Source organism: Phyllobates terribilis, unplaced genomic scaffold, assembly GCF_046119375.1.
Source record: "Phyllobates terribilis strain yellow unplaced genomic scaffold, ASM4611937v1 Scaffold_17__1_contigs__length_24005725, whole genome shotgun sequence".
NCBI lineage: Eukaryota > Metazoa > Chordata > Amphibia > Anura > Dendrobatidae > Phyllobates > Phyllobates terribilis.
In genome coordinates this window covers 6,446,104-6,459,806 of record NW_027362777.1, presented here as the reverse complement: position 1 = coordinate 6,459,806, position 13,703 = coordinate 6,446,104, and the positions used below count along the sequence as shown (strand labels likewise).

General features: G+C 43.1%; 2 protein-coding genes across 4 annotated transcripts in view; one reads left to right on the top strand and one right to left on the bottom strand.

The window, feature by feature from the left end:
• LOC141176044 (uncharacterized) overlaps positions 1-13,703 on the bottom strand; it is a 171,446-nt gene that overhangs the window by 59,744 nt on the left and 97,999 nt on the right. The gene's annotated exons all lie outside the window — the stretch shown is intronic.
• The window catches only part of LOC141176042 (uncharacterized), a 57,984-nt gene that overhangs the window by 30,071 nt on the left and 14,210 nt on the right, over positions 1-13,703 (top strand). Inside the window, exon 8 of one of the 2 annotated variants that reach the window (XM_073660018.1) lies at positions 11,178-11,188. The exons of the other annotated variant lie outside the window; for it this stretch is intronic. Coding sequence (XP_073516119.1) covers positions 11,178-11,188 — 11 coding nt within the window. The remainder of the gene's footprint in view (positions 1-11,177; positions 11,189-13,703) is intronic. 2 annotated transcript variants of the gene reach the window in all.

Genomic DNA, 13,703 nt, shown 5'->3' with positions numbered 1-13,703 from the left:
AAAACGGAAGAGACAGACAATCCTCCATACCTAACCAAGACACCAAGAAAAGATGGGATAACACAAGTAGTAGGAACTGACGACAATAGAGTGACCATATCTTTAATATACTCCAGAAAAGACTAGGATATAATTGTGGCCGACACGGACCTGCGTGGTTCTGTGGTATCTACTCCTACAATAACTTTCAGAAAGGGTCGTTCATGACAAGTAGCGCAGGCACAGTACATTACTGTAGACACACTTCATTCTATATGTCCTATGTCAATTCACCAATAGTAATAGATCTCCTAGTCTGGGGAGCGGTTTTGGATGAAGTGAGATATTTAAGCATGGACACCTGGCTATTAGGCGCACTATGCTGAACTTCATGAATTAACATCCTTGTATCAAGCCTTCTGATGAACCTGTGGGAGAACCGCGTCAAAGCGGATTAATTAACCCCTTTACTACCCAAGGTGGTTTGCACGTTAATGACTAGGCCAATTTTTACAATTCTGACCACTGTCACTTTATGAGGTAATTACTCTAGAACGCTTCAACGGATCTCACTAATTCTGACATTGTTTTTTTAGTGACATATTGTACTTCATGATTGTGGTAAAATTTCTTCAATAACACTTGCGTTTATTTGTGAAAAAAATGGAAATTTGGCGAAAATTTTGAAAATATAGCAATTTTCAAAATTTTAATTTTTATGCCCTTAAATCAGAGAGATACAGTACAGACCAAAAGTTTGGACACACCTTCTCATTTAAAGATTTTTCTGTATTTTCATGACTATGAAAATTGTATATTCACACTGATGACATCAAAACTATGAATTAACACATGTGGAATTATGTACACTGTGTTCCAAATTATTATGCAAATAATACTTTCTCAGATTTTCAAATAACTATTAGAGTACAATTGAAAGGTTTTTGTACAAACTGCCTATGATAACAGTATATTTTTAAAAAAATAAAAAACTCAAACTGCACTTAAAATGCATGTTCCAAATTATGCACAGCAGAGTTTTCAACCTTTTCATTTTAATAAAGAACAAAAAAATGGTCATTTTTGAAATTATAAGCGTTAGCAGGTTATTACAAACTGAAATCAAACAGTTTTCAACTCAAAACTTTATTCTAGGTGATGGTACATCAACCAGCCATCCTCCACTCCATACATCTGGACCATCGAGATCATTTCATGCATGATAATGCCCCGTCTCATGCTGCACATAACACATCTGCATCTCTGGCTGCTATGGGCATAAAAGGGGACAAACTTATGGTGTGGCACCCATGCTCCCCTGACCTCAACCCCATTGAGAACCTCTGGAGCATCATCAAAAGGAGTGTCTATGATGGCGGGAGGCAGTTCACATCTAAGCAACAGCTCTGGGAGGGTATTCTGTCCTCATGCAAAACAATTAAAGCAGAAACCATCCAAAACCTGACAAATTCAATGGACGAGAGAGTTCAGAAGCTCCTTTTGAACAAGCGGTCCTATGTGCAAATGTAACATCACCTAGAATAAAGGCAGTTATCATAGGCAGTTTGTACAAAAACCTTTCAATTGTACTCTAATAGTTATTTGACTGGAAAATTACAATGACTGCAATTCATATAGGTAATTTGGGAAAATCTGAGAAAATATTATTTGCATAATAATTTGGAACACAGTGTAGTTAATAAAAAAGTGTGAAACAACTGAAAATATGTCTTATATTGTAGGTTCTTCAAAGTAGCCACCTTTTGCTTTGATGACTGCTTTGCACACTCTTGGCAGTCTCTTTATGAGCTTCAAGAGGTAGTCACCGGAAATGGTCTTCCAACAATCTTGAAGGAGTTCCCAGAGATGCTTAGCACTTGTTGTCCCTTTTGCCTTCACTCTGCGGTCCAGCTCACCCCAAACCATCTCGATTGGGTTCAGGTCTGGTGACTGTGGAGGCCAGGTCATCTGGCGTAGCACCCCATCACTCTCCTTCTTGGTCAAATAGCCCTTACACAGCCTGGAGGTGTGTTTGGGGTCATTGTCCTGTTGAAAAATAAATGATGGTCCAACTAAACGCAAACCGGATGGAATAGCATGCCGCTGCAAGATGCTGTGGTAGCCATGCTGGTTCAGTATGCCTTCAATTTTGAATAAATCCCCAACAGTGTCACCAGCAAAGCACCCCTACACCATCACACCTCCTCCTCCATGCTTCACTGTGGGAACCAGGCATGTAGAGTCCATCCGTTCACCTTTTCTGCGTCGCACAAAGGCACGGTGGTTGGAACCAAAGATCTCAAATTTGGACTCATCAGACCAAAGCACAGATTTCCACTGGTCTAATGTCCATTCCTTGTGTTCTTTAGTCCAAACAAGTCTCTTCTGCTTGTTGCCTGGCCTTAGCAGTGGTTTCCTAGCAGCTATTTTACCATGAAGTCCTGCTGCACAAAGTCTCCTCTTAACAGTTGTTGTAGAGATGTGTCTGCTGCTTGAACTCTGTGTGGCATTGACCTGGTCTCTAATATGAGCTGCTGTTAACCTGCGATTTCTGAGGCTGGTGACTCGGATAAACTTATCATCAGAAGCCGAGGTGACTCTTGGGCTTCCTTTCCTGAGGCGGTCCTCATGTGAGCCAGTTTCTTTGTAGTGCTTGATGGTTTTTGCAACTGCACTTGGGGACACTTTCAAAGTTTTCCCAATTTTTCGCACTCACTGACCTTCATTTCTTAAAGTAATGATGGCCACTCGTTTTTCTTTACTTAGCTGCTTTTTTTCTTGCCATAATACAAATTCTAACAGTCTATTCAGTAGGACTATCAGCTGTGTATCCACCTGACTTCTGCACAACACAACTGATGGTCCCAACACCATTTATAAGGCAAGAAATCCCACTTATTAAACCTGACAGGGCACACCTGTGAAGTGAAAACCATTTCCGGTGACTACCTCTTGAAGCTCATCAAGAGAATGCCAAGAGTGTGCAAAGCAGTCATCAAAGCAAAAGGTGGCTACTTTGAAGAACCTAGAATATAAGATATTTTTTCAGTTGTTTCACACTTTTTTGTTAAGTATATAATTCCACATGTGTTAATTCATAGTTTTGATGCCTTCAGTGTGAATGTACAATATTCATAGTCATGAAAATACAGAAATTTTTTTAAATGAGAAGGTGTGTCCAAACTTTTGGTCTATACTGTATGTCACACAAAATAGTTAATAAATAACACTTCCCTCATGTCTACTTTACATCAGCACAATTTTGGAACCAAATTTTTTTTTTATTAGGGAGCTAAAAGGGTTAAAAGTTGACCAGCGATTTCTCATTTTTCCAACAAAATTTACAAAACCATTTTTTTAGGGACATCACATTTGAAGTCACTTTGAGGGGTCTTTATGACAGAAAATACCCAAAACTGCACCTCTTAAGGTGCTCAAAAACACATTCAAGAAGTTTATTAACCCTTTAGGTGCTTCATGAATATTTGAAATGTGGAAGAAAAAAGTTAACATTTAACTTTTTTCACAAATATGTTACTTTAGGCCCAATTTTTTTTATTTTCACAGGGGTAACAGGAAAAAATGAAACCCAAAATTTGTTGTGCAATTTCCCCTGAGCAGGCAGATACCACATATGTGGGGAATAAACACTGTTTGGGCGCATGGCAGGGCTCGGAAGGGAAGGAGCGCCATTTGACTTATTCGAATGTAAAACTTGCTTGAATAATTATCGGACGCCATGTTGCGTTTGGGGAGCCTCTGATGTGCCTAAACAGTGGAAACCCCCCACAAGTGACACCATTTTGGAAACTAGACCCCTCAGGGAACTTATCTAGATGTGTGGTGAGCACTTTGAACCTCCAGGTGCTTTACAGAAGTTTATAACATGGAGCCGTGAAAATAAAAAAATCTAACTTTTTCCACAAAAATGATGTTTTAGCCCCAATTTTTTTATTTTCACAAGGGTAGATGGAGAAAATGGACCCCAAAAACTTTTGTGCAATTTCTCCTGAGTACGCCAAGACCCCATATGTGGGGAAAATACAGTGTTTGTTCGCATGGCAGAGTTCAGAAGGGAAGGAGCACTGTGTGACTTTTTGAATGCAAAATTGGCTGGAATTGAGAGTGGACGCCATGTCGCGTTTGGAGAGCCCCTGATATGCCTAAATAGTGGAAACCCCCCACAAGTGACCCCATTTTGGAAACTACACCCCTCAAGTATTTTATCAAGGGGTATAGTGAACATTTTGAACCCAGAGGTACGACACAGAATTTGATAACATTAGGTCATCATATTGAATAAGTTGTCATTAGTCTTGAGCGCAAGTGCTCACTAGTTGAGTTTGCATCGGGTACTCAGGTATGCACCATGTATCGCGGCTGCTCGAGTGACATGCTCGAGTGCCCGCTCGCATGTTTCACGGTTATTAGACACCCGTAAAAAAACATGCGGGGATCGCTCGTGCATGGCAGGCAGTCCCCACAAGTTTTTTTGGGCCGCGAAGCATATGGGGCGGAGACTCGAGCATGTCCCTCGAGCATCCGTGATACTCAGTGCATGCCCGAGCACCCAATGCAAACTCAAGTAGTGAGCACTTGCACTCAACACTAGTCACCATATCGTCATCTTTTTTTTTTTTTTACTTTTGAAAAAAATCCCAACACAACCCTAACCCTAGCCCAACCCTAACCCTAGAATTTATTTTTTACGCCGTTTCTCGTGCGGTATAAGTGATTAGACGACTTTATTCTTCGGGTCGGTGCGATTACAGCGATACCAGAATCATATGGGGTTTTTATGATTGACAGCTGTCACACACTAAAAGGCACATTTTGTTTTGCAAAATCTAGGTTTTGCATCGCCATATTTTGAGAGCTATAATTTTTCCATATTTCGGCCGACAGAGTCATGTGATGGCTCGTTTTTTGCAGGACTAGTTGACGTTTTTATTGGTACCATTTTCAGGCTTGTGACATTTTTTGATTGCTTTCTATTCTGATTTCGGGGAGGCAGAATAAACAAAATCCGACAATTCAGGAATTGTTTTTTTGTTTGTTTGGTTTTACGCTGTTCCGCGTGTGGTAATATTGATAAGGCAGCTTTATTCTTCGGGTCAGTACGTTTACAGCGGTACCACATTTATATAGTTTTCTATGTTTTGGTGCTTTTACACAATAAAACCTATTTTGTAGAAAAAAAAATTTTTTGCATTGCTTTATTCTGAGAACTATAACTTTTTTATTTTTCGGTTGATGGAGCTGTATGGCGGCTTGTTTTTTGCGGGACAAGATGACGATTTCAGCGGTACCATTTTTATTTATATTTGTCTTTTCGATCGCGTGTTATTCCATTTTTTGTTTGGCGGTATGATGATAAAGCATTGTTTTTTGCTTCGTTTTTTATATTTATTTTTTACCGTGTTCACTAAAGGGGTTAACTAGTGGGACAGTTTTATAGGTCAGGTCGTTCCGGACCCGGCGATACCAAATATGTGTACTTTTATTTTATTTTTTTTCATAAAAATATTTATTGATGGGTACATTATATTTTTATTTTTGGTAGATTATTTTTTTTATTTATTTATTTATTTTTCATTTTTTAACACTTTTTTTACTTTTATACTTTGTCCCACTATGGAACATTCTCTTTTTTTTACTCTGATCACCTGTATAGAGATAGAACACCATCCCTGTGCTATACAGGCTGTCAGCGCTGCAGATGCAGAAGACACTTTGGTCATGCACTGCACATGACCAAAGTATCTTCCTGCTGTCTGGTGACCCGGATGTTGTCATGACACCCCATCTCCTGAAGTGAAGTCAAGTCATTGTAGGACCTCAAAGTCTGAGAGTCCCAGATAGATATTTGGTATTTATACAGCTTCCACAATGGATACGCATAACATTTGCCGCATAAAGGCCTCAGGTGAATCTCAATGATAACTGCAGCAGGTAGTATTCAGAAATTTATACATTCAAGTTTAAACATCATCATAAAAATATTATGGTCCAAATAATGCTCAGATACTTAATGCAATAGAGCTGAGATATCATGTAAATATTCGATAGAAATGTTTTTACCCCTAGGTGAGGTTGACCAGGCAACAATATGCAGATATAATCCTAGAGGATGCCAAGGTATAGTCCTACACTCAATGCTTCCAAGGGAAGCAGAGATAACATGTAAACTGATAGCTCCCTCAAAGACAGTCAACTCTCATTGCTGAGTAGCCCCCCAAAAATAAAAGAGGTGGAATTTATTAAGCCCAATTGACAACGATTGGCTTGAGAGAGGTTATATGAACCAAAAAGTTGCCATTTGGGCATAATAAAGTCCATCTTTATTTCAATTTTGTAAGTTTTAGAGTGCTGCCTTCTATTTATAATATTAAAAAAAAAATTAAAATATATATAGTAGTAGATCAGTTCACTTGGCTGCATATTGTTACGAACGTGGTTTGTGGAGCCACTGTGCCACGGACCGAGGAGTGCTTGGAGTGGTGTAACTAGGGGCCTCGCCAATCTGACCCTGGACGCACGGCAGCTTTACGACTCCGCGATCCGAGAATAGACGAGGGCGGAGGCCTAGGTGATACTCCAGAACAGGCCAATGGCCGCCCAGCAGCTGCACCCAGGACCCAGTAGGACAGGTAGGATGGTGCCCATTAGCAGCACACAGGTGTTAGAACCCTCCTGTTTGTTTTTTCCATCTTGTTTTTTGTGGACACGTGATCATCTGCCTTTATATTCCAGCTCCGCCCTTTTGGCTGTGCTGGACTTCAGTGTTTGACTGTTTCTCTAGCCAGGTGCTTCGGTGCCTTTCTCTGTCAGTTCGCTTGGTCCTTCTGGGACCTCTAGTACCTTTTTGTCAGTTTGTCTTTTTGTGTTTTGCAACAACTTCTCTGTTTAGGAGGTGTCCCATTTGTTCCAGTCCTTAGTTTTTTTAGGGACCCCTCCCTTTATGCTATAGGTCTCCGTTCAGACTAGCCGAGGACTGAGGCGGGTCTGTTAGCTAGGAACAGGCAGCCCGCTACTTCGTAGGGATTCAGCTTAGTCTTACTGTAGGGACAGCTTTCCCCTATCTTTCCTTAGTTCATGTTGCAGATCATAACAACAGGATAGCACCGGAGAGCATCAGGCTGGATTGCACCTGAGTGCAGCAGGCTTGGATTGCACCGGAGTGCATCAGGCTTGGATTTCACCGGAGTGCATCAGGCTTGGATTTCACCGGAGTGCATCAAGCTTGGTTTGCACCGGAGTGCAGCAGGCTTGGTTTGCACCGGAGTGCAGCAGGCTTGGTTTGCACCGGAGTGCAGCAGGCTTGGTTTGCACCGGAGCGCAGCAGGTTTGGTTTGCACCGGAGTGCATCAGGCTTGGTTTGCATGGAGTGCTATGCAACCTTTGCAATATAGACTGTAGAACAGGAAGGTTGCTCAGGCACCTCCCCAGCAGGGAGGAAGCAGTATACATTAGTTTAGGGTCACAAAGACAATTTTGTGTTTTCCATGAAAACTCATACTTTTATTTATCAAATGAGTTGCAAAATGATTAGAAAATATCGTCCGGACATTGACAAGGTTAGAAATAATGATTTTTATAAGAAAGAACAATTTTCTCCTTCAAACTTTGCTTTTGTCACAGAATCCTCCCTTTGCAGCAATTCCAGCATTGCAGACCTTTGTCATTCTAGCTGTTAATTTGCTGAGGTAATCTTGAGAAATTTCCCCCCATGCTTCCTGAAGCCCCTCCCACAAGTTGGATTGGCTTGATGGGCACTTTTTGCGTACCATACGGTCAAGCTGCTCCCACAACCCCTCAATGGGGTTGAGATCTGGTGACTGCGCTGGCCACTCCATTACAGATAGAATACCAGCTGCCTGCTTCTTCCCTAAATAGTTCATGTATAATTTGGAGGTGTGCTTTGGGTCATTGTCCTGTTGTAGGATGAAATTGGCTCCAATCAAGTGCTGTCCACAGGGTATGGCATGGCGTTGCAAAATGGAGTGATAGCCTTCCTTTTTCAAAATCTGATTTACCTTGTACAAATCTGCCACTTTACCAGCACCAAAGCAACCCCAGACCATCACATTACCTCCAACATGCTTGACAGATGGCATCAGGCACTCTTCCAGCATCTTTTCAGTTGTTCTGCGTCTCACAAATGTTCTTCTGTGTGATCCAAACACCTCAAACTTTTGATTCGTCTGTCCATAAAACTTTTTTTCAATCTTCCTCTGTCCAATGTCTGTGTTCTTTTGCCCATATTAATATTTTCTTTTTATTAGCCACTCTCAGATATGGCTTTTTCTTTGCCACTTTGCCCTGAAGGCCAGCATCCTGGAGTCACCTCTTCACTGTAGACGTTGACACTGGCGTTTTGCGTGTACTATTTAATGAAGCTGCCAGTTGAGGAGCTGTGAGGCGTCGATTTCTCAAACTAGAGACTCTAATGTACTTGTATTGTTGCTCAATTGTGCAGCGGGGCCTCCCACTTCTCTTTCTACTCTGGTTAGAGCCTGTTTATGCTCTCCTCTGAAGGGGGTAGTGCACACCGTTGTAGGAAATCTTCAGTTTCTTGGCACTTTCAAGCATGGAATAGCCTCCATTTCTAAGAACGAGAATAGACTGTCGAGTTTCACATGAAAGTTCTCTTTTTCTGGCCATTTTGAGAGTTTCATAGAACAAACAAATGTAATGCTCCAGATTCTCAACTAGCTCAAAGGAAGGTCAATTTTATAGCTTCTCAAATCAACCAAACCGTTTTTAGCTTGGCTAACATACTTGTGAAGGGTTTTCTAAACATCCATTAGCCTTCTTACACAGTTAGCAAACACAATGTACCATTAAAATAATGGAGTGGTGGTTGTTGGAAATGGGCCTCTATACACCTATGTAGATATTGCAATAAAAACAAGACGTTTGCAGCTAGAATAGTCATTTACCACATTAACAATGTATATAGTGAATTTCTGATTCATTTAATGTTAGCTTCATTGAAAAAAAATGTGCTTTTCTTTCAAAAATAATGACATTTCTAAATGACCCCAAACTTTTGAACGGTAGTGTATATGTAATGTCCCACAGCCATTGGCTGGGAACATAATAGCAAGTGCACACGCTGACCCTTTAAGAGGGCGGAAGGCTGTCTTCCACTCATCTCCCCGGCGAATGCGGATTAGATTGTAGGTGCCTCTTAAATCTAATTTGGTGAAGAACCTGGTACCCCTTAATTGGTCAAACAACTCAGGGATTAGTGGGATAGGGTATTTATTTTTCACCGTGATTTGGTTGAGGCCCCGATAGTCTATACAGGGTCGGAGCGGTCCATCTTTCTTTTTAACAAAGAAAAATCCGGCCCCAGCAGGAGAAGAGGACTTCCGAACCCTGGCCAGATTCTCCTGAATTTGTTCTGACGTAGCTTGAGTCTCAGCTGGAAACAGTGGATAAATTTGGCCTCTTGGGGGTGTAGATCCGGGAATCAAGTCAATAGGGCAGTCATACGACCTGTGAGGCGGCAAAGTCTCTGCTTCCTACTTGTCGAATACATCAGGAAAGGCCCAATAGTTGGACGGCAGACCAGGCCGCAAAGCTGGAGAAGACAGCGCCCTAGCTGGACGTACATTGTTCAGACACTTCTCATGGCAGGAATGTCCCCAGTGGAGCACCTCTCCAGTCCTCCAGTCCAACACAGGTTCATGTTGTCATAGCCATGGTAAGCCTAAGAGAAAGGCGTGAGACATGTGGGAAAGAACATAGAAGACTATCTTCTCAGTATGAAGCACCCCGATATGAACTTCAAGTGGCTCAGTAGCCAGATGAACCGTCTCCCGAAGAGTTCTCCCATTGACAGATGTTATTGCCAGATGGTTTTGGAGCAGATGAACTGGGATTTGGATGCGATCCACTACAGCCAGGAGGATAACATTTTCTGCTGCCCCGGGATTCAAATACGCAGTCTCCATAAACTGAGATTCACTGGTTGACACAGCCACAGTAAGGGTCAGGGGTAGAGAGGTGTCTTTTCTGTCTCGGGAGGCTTCTCCTACCAACCGTAGACGCTGGTGTTTTCCTGCCTCACAGGACAGGTGCGAATGAAGTGGCCCATTTCTCCAAATGCAGGCACTGGCCTTTAGCGCGGCGATCCCTCTGTCACTGGCGAGTGCAAAGCGGTCGACCTGCATGGGTTCAGGTGAGGCCTCGACAGGGGATGACGGAGGAACAAGCGGCCCTTGGAAGGTTGGAGCCAGGCAGCATGATCCTCTCTCATGTGCCACCTCTTAGGTACGCTCTCAGAGGTCCTCGATGGTAGTTGGTAGGTCTCAACCGACTAGCTCATCCTTAATATTTCCAGAAAGCCCCTCCCAGAACGTCGCCATCGAAGCTTTGTTTTTCCAGTCGAGTTCAGATGCCAGAGTGCGGAAGCGTACCGCATATTGTCCCACAGATGAATTGGACTGACGTAAACGGAGAAGAGCGGAAGCTGAAGAGGTGGTCTGCCTGGGTTCATCGAATGTTTAGTGAAAAGACTCCAAGAATGCCGGAAAATTGGAGATGATCGGGTCCTCTCTCTCCCATAATGAGTTCAACCACGTCAGGGCCTTGCCTCCAAGGTGCGACATAATGAATGCTACCTTTGTTCGGTCCGAAGGGAAGAGGTGAGGAAGAAGTTTAAAATGTAGCCAGCACTGATTGATGAACTCTCGGCAGAGCTTCGGATTGTTATCAAAGCGTGGTGGAGCGGCGAGTCGGGGGCGAGTTGGGGGCCTGAACCTCGAGCTAAGCAAACAGACTGAGAAGGTTCCAAAGAAGATATGGCTCCTTAAAAATGGGGGGACTCTGGAGAGATGTTTATGGCCTCCAACTTGGTAGTCAGGGACTGTAACTGCATTGACAACTTCTTCTGCACGCCTTTCTGTTGGCAGAGCTCTTGGTACATGGTCTGATCGGACGGGATCCAGGGTCCAGCGGAGTGCATGGCCTGAGCAAACTGTCACGAACGTGGTTTGTGGAACCACTGTGCCACGGACCGAGGAGTGCCTGGAGGGGCTTTGACCCAATCTGACCCTGGATGCACGGCGGCTCTATGACTCCGCGACCCGAGGGAGGTGGCCCAGGTGGTCAGGTAGGATGGTGCACAAGAGTGGCACACAGAATAGCATCGGAGAGCATCAGGGTGGGTAGCACCGGAGTGTGGCAAGGTTTCACTAAAGTGCAGCAGGCTTGGTTTGCACCGGAGTGCAGCAGGCTTGGTAGCATAAAGTAGTACACAACCTTTACAACATAGACTGTAGAACAGGAAGGTTGCTCAGGCACCTCCCCAGCAGGGAGGAAGCAATATACGGTATACAGTTGAACTCAAAAGTTTACATACTCCGGCAGAATTTTTGCCTTCTTGGCCTTGTTTCAGAGAATATGAATGATAACAAAAAAACGTTTTCTCCACTCATGGTTATTGATTGAGTGAAGCCATTTATTGTCAAACTACTGTGTTGTCTCTTTTTAAATCTTAATGACAACCAAAAACATCCAAATGACCCTGATCAAAAGTTCACATACCCTGGTGATTTTGGCCTGATAACATGCTCAGAATTTGACACAAATGGGTTTGAATGGCTACTAAAGGTAACATCCTCACCTGTGACCTGTTTTCTTGTAATCAGAATGTCTGCATAAAAGCTGAGTGCGTTTCTGGGATCTAGACAGACTCTTGCATCCTTCATCCATCCACTAACGTTTCTGGATTGTGAGTCATGGGGAAAGCAAAACAATTTTCAATGGATCTAAGGGAAAAGGTAGTTGAACTGTATAACACAGGAAAGGGATACAAAAAGATATCCAAGGAATTAATAATGCCAGTCAGTAGCGTTCAAACTGTGATTAACAAATGGAAAATCAGGGGCTCTGTAAAAACCAAACCACGGTCAGGTAGACCAACAAGAATTTCGGCCACAACTGCCAGGAAAATTGTCTGGGATGCAAAGAAAAACTCACAAGTAACATCAGCTGAAATTCAGGATTTTCTGAAAACTAGTGGTATGGATGTTTCAAGATGCACAATAAGGAGGCACTTGAAGAAAAACGGGCTGCATGGTTGAGTTGCCAGAAGAAAGCCACAAAGTATCTTGCCTACAATACGCCAAACAGCACAGAGACAAGCCTCCAAACTTCTGGAACAAGGTAATTTGGAGTGACGAGACCAACATTGAACTTTTTGGCCACAACCATAAATGTTACATTTGGAGAGAGGTCAACAAGACCTATGATGAAAGCAACTCCATTCTTACTGTAAAGCACGGAGGTGGATCGCTGATGTTTTGGGGATGTGTGAGCTACAAAGGCACAGGAAACTTGGTAAAAGTTGAAGGAAAGATGAATGCAGCATGTTATCAGCAAATACTGGAGGCAAATTTGCACTCATCAGCCCGGAAGCTGCGCATGGGACATACTTGGACGTTCCAACATGACAACAATCCAAAACTCAAGGCCAAGTCGACCTCTCATTGGCTACAGCAGAGCAAAGTGAAGGTTCTGGATTGGCCATCTCAGTCTCCTGACCTCAATATCATTGAGCCACTCTGGGGAGATCTCAAACTCGCAGTTCATGCTAGACCGCCCAGGAATTTACAGGAACTGGAGGCTTTTTGCCAAGAAGAATGGGCAGCTTTACCATCAGAGAAAATAAAGAACCTCATCCTCAATTACCACAAAAGACTTCAAGCTGTCATTGATGTTAGAGGGGGCAATACACAGTATTTAGAACTGGGGTATGTGAACTTTTGATCAGGGTTATTTGGATGTTTTGGGTTGTCATTAATATTTAAAAAGAGAAAACACAGTAGTTTGAGAATAAATGCCTTCACCCAACCAATAACCATGCGTGGAAAAAAAGTTTTTTTGTTATCGTTCATATTCTCTGAAACAAGGCCAAGAAAGGAAAAATTCTGCCGGGGTATGTAAACTTTTGAGCACAACTGTATGTAATGTCCCACAGCCATTGGCTGGGGACGTAATGGCAAGTGCGCGCGCTTGCCCTAAGGACTCGACCAGAAGCTCTGCTGGAAAAAGGCAGAGCATGGGGGAGGAAAGCGCCAGCTGCGGAGCGGGTGAGTGACCTGACACGCCGGAATCCCTGCCTTTTAGAGCGGGGATCCGGCATGGCGCTAACACATATAGAGATAGATACAGGAACACAGTCTCTTTAAATCTTCTACTGGGTTTATTAAGAGTGCTGCATAAACCACGGTAATGTTAGCAAAAACAAACACGGCCTCCCCGGCCTAACAGGAAAACAAAACACAACCGGTAACAACGGGTTACCTGTTGCTACGGGTAACAACCCGCTTCAGAAACAAACCCAATGTTTAGCTTTCCTTCACATGACAAAGCAGCTCAGAGCTTTCACCTCCAGGTCCATCCGACACCAAATGCTCTAAAAGGCTGGGAATTTATCCTTTGACCTCCTCCCTCTCTATAGGTGTTTAATCACCCTAGCACTAAAAATTGCTGACTAACCCCTTATCACTTCGTGTGCTGGAACATTTTTCCTATTTTTTTATTACTGAAGCTAACAATCTCAGTGCTACATATCTCCCCTCCTGTACTTTGCCAGTGACTTTGTCACATTTACCCCCCTCTGCCCAAAGCTGTAGGTTTTCGCACCTTCAGTTATCAAACAGGGAAGTTTAAACAGGGCATCTGCGTTACTATGCAGATTTCCAGGCCTG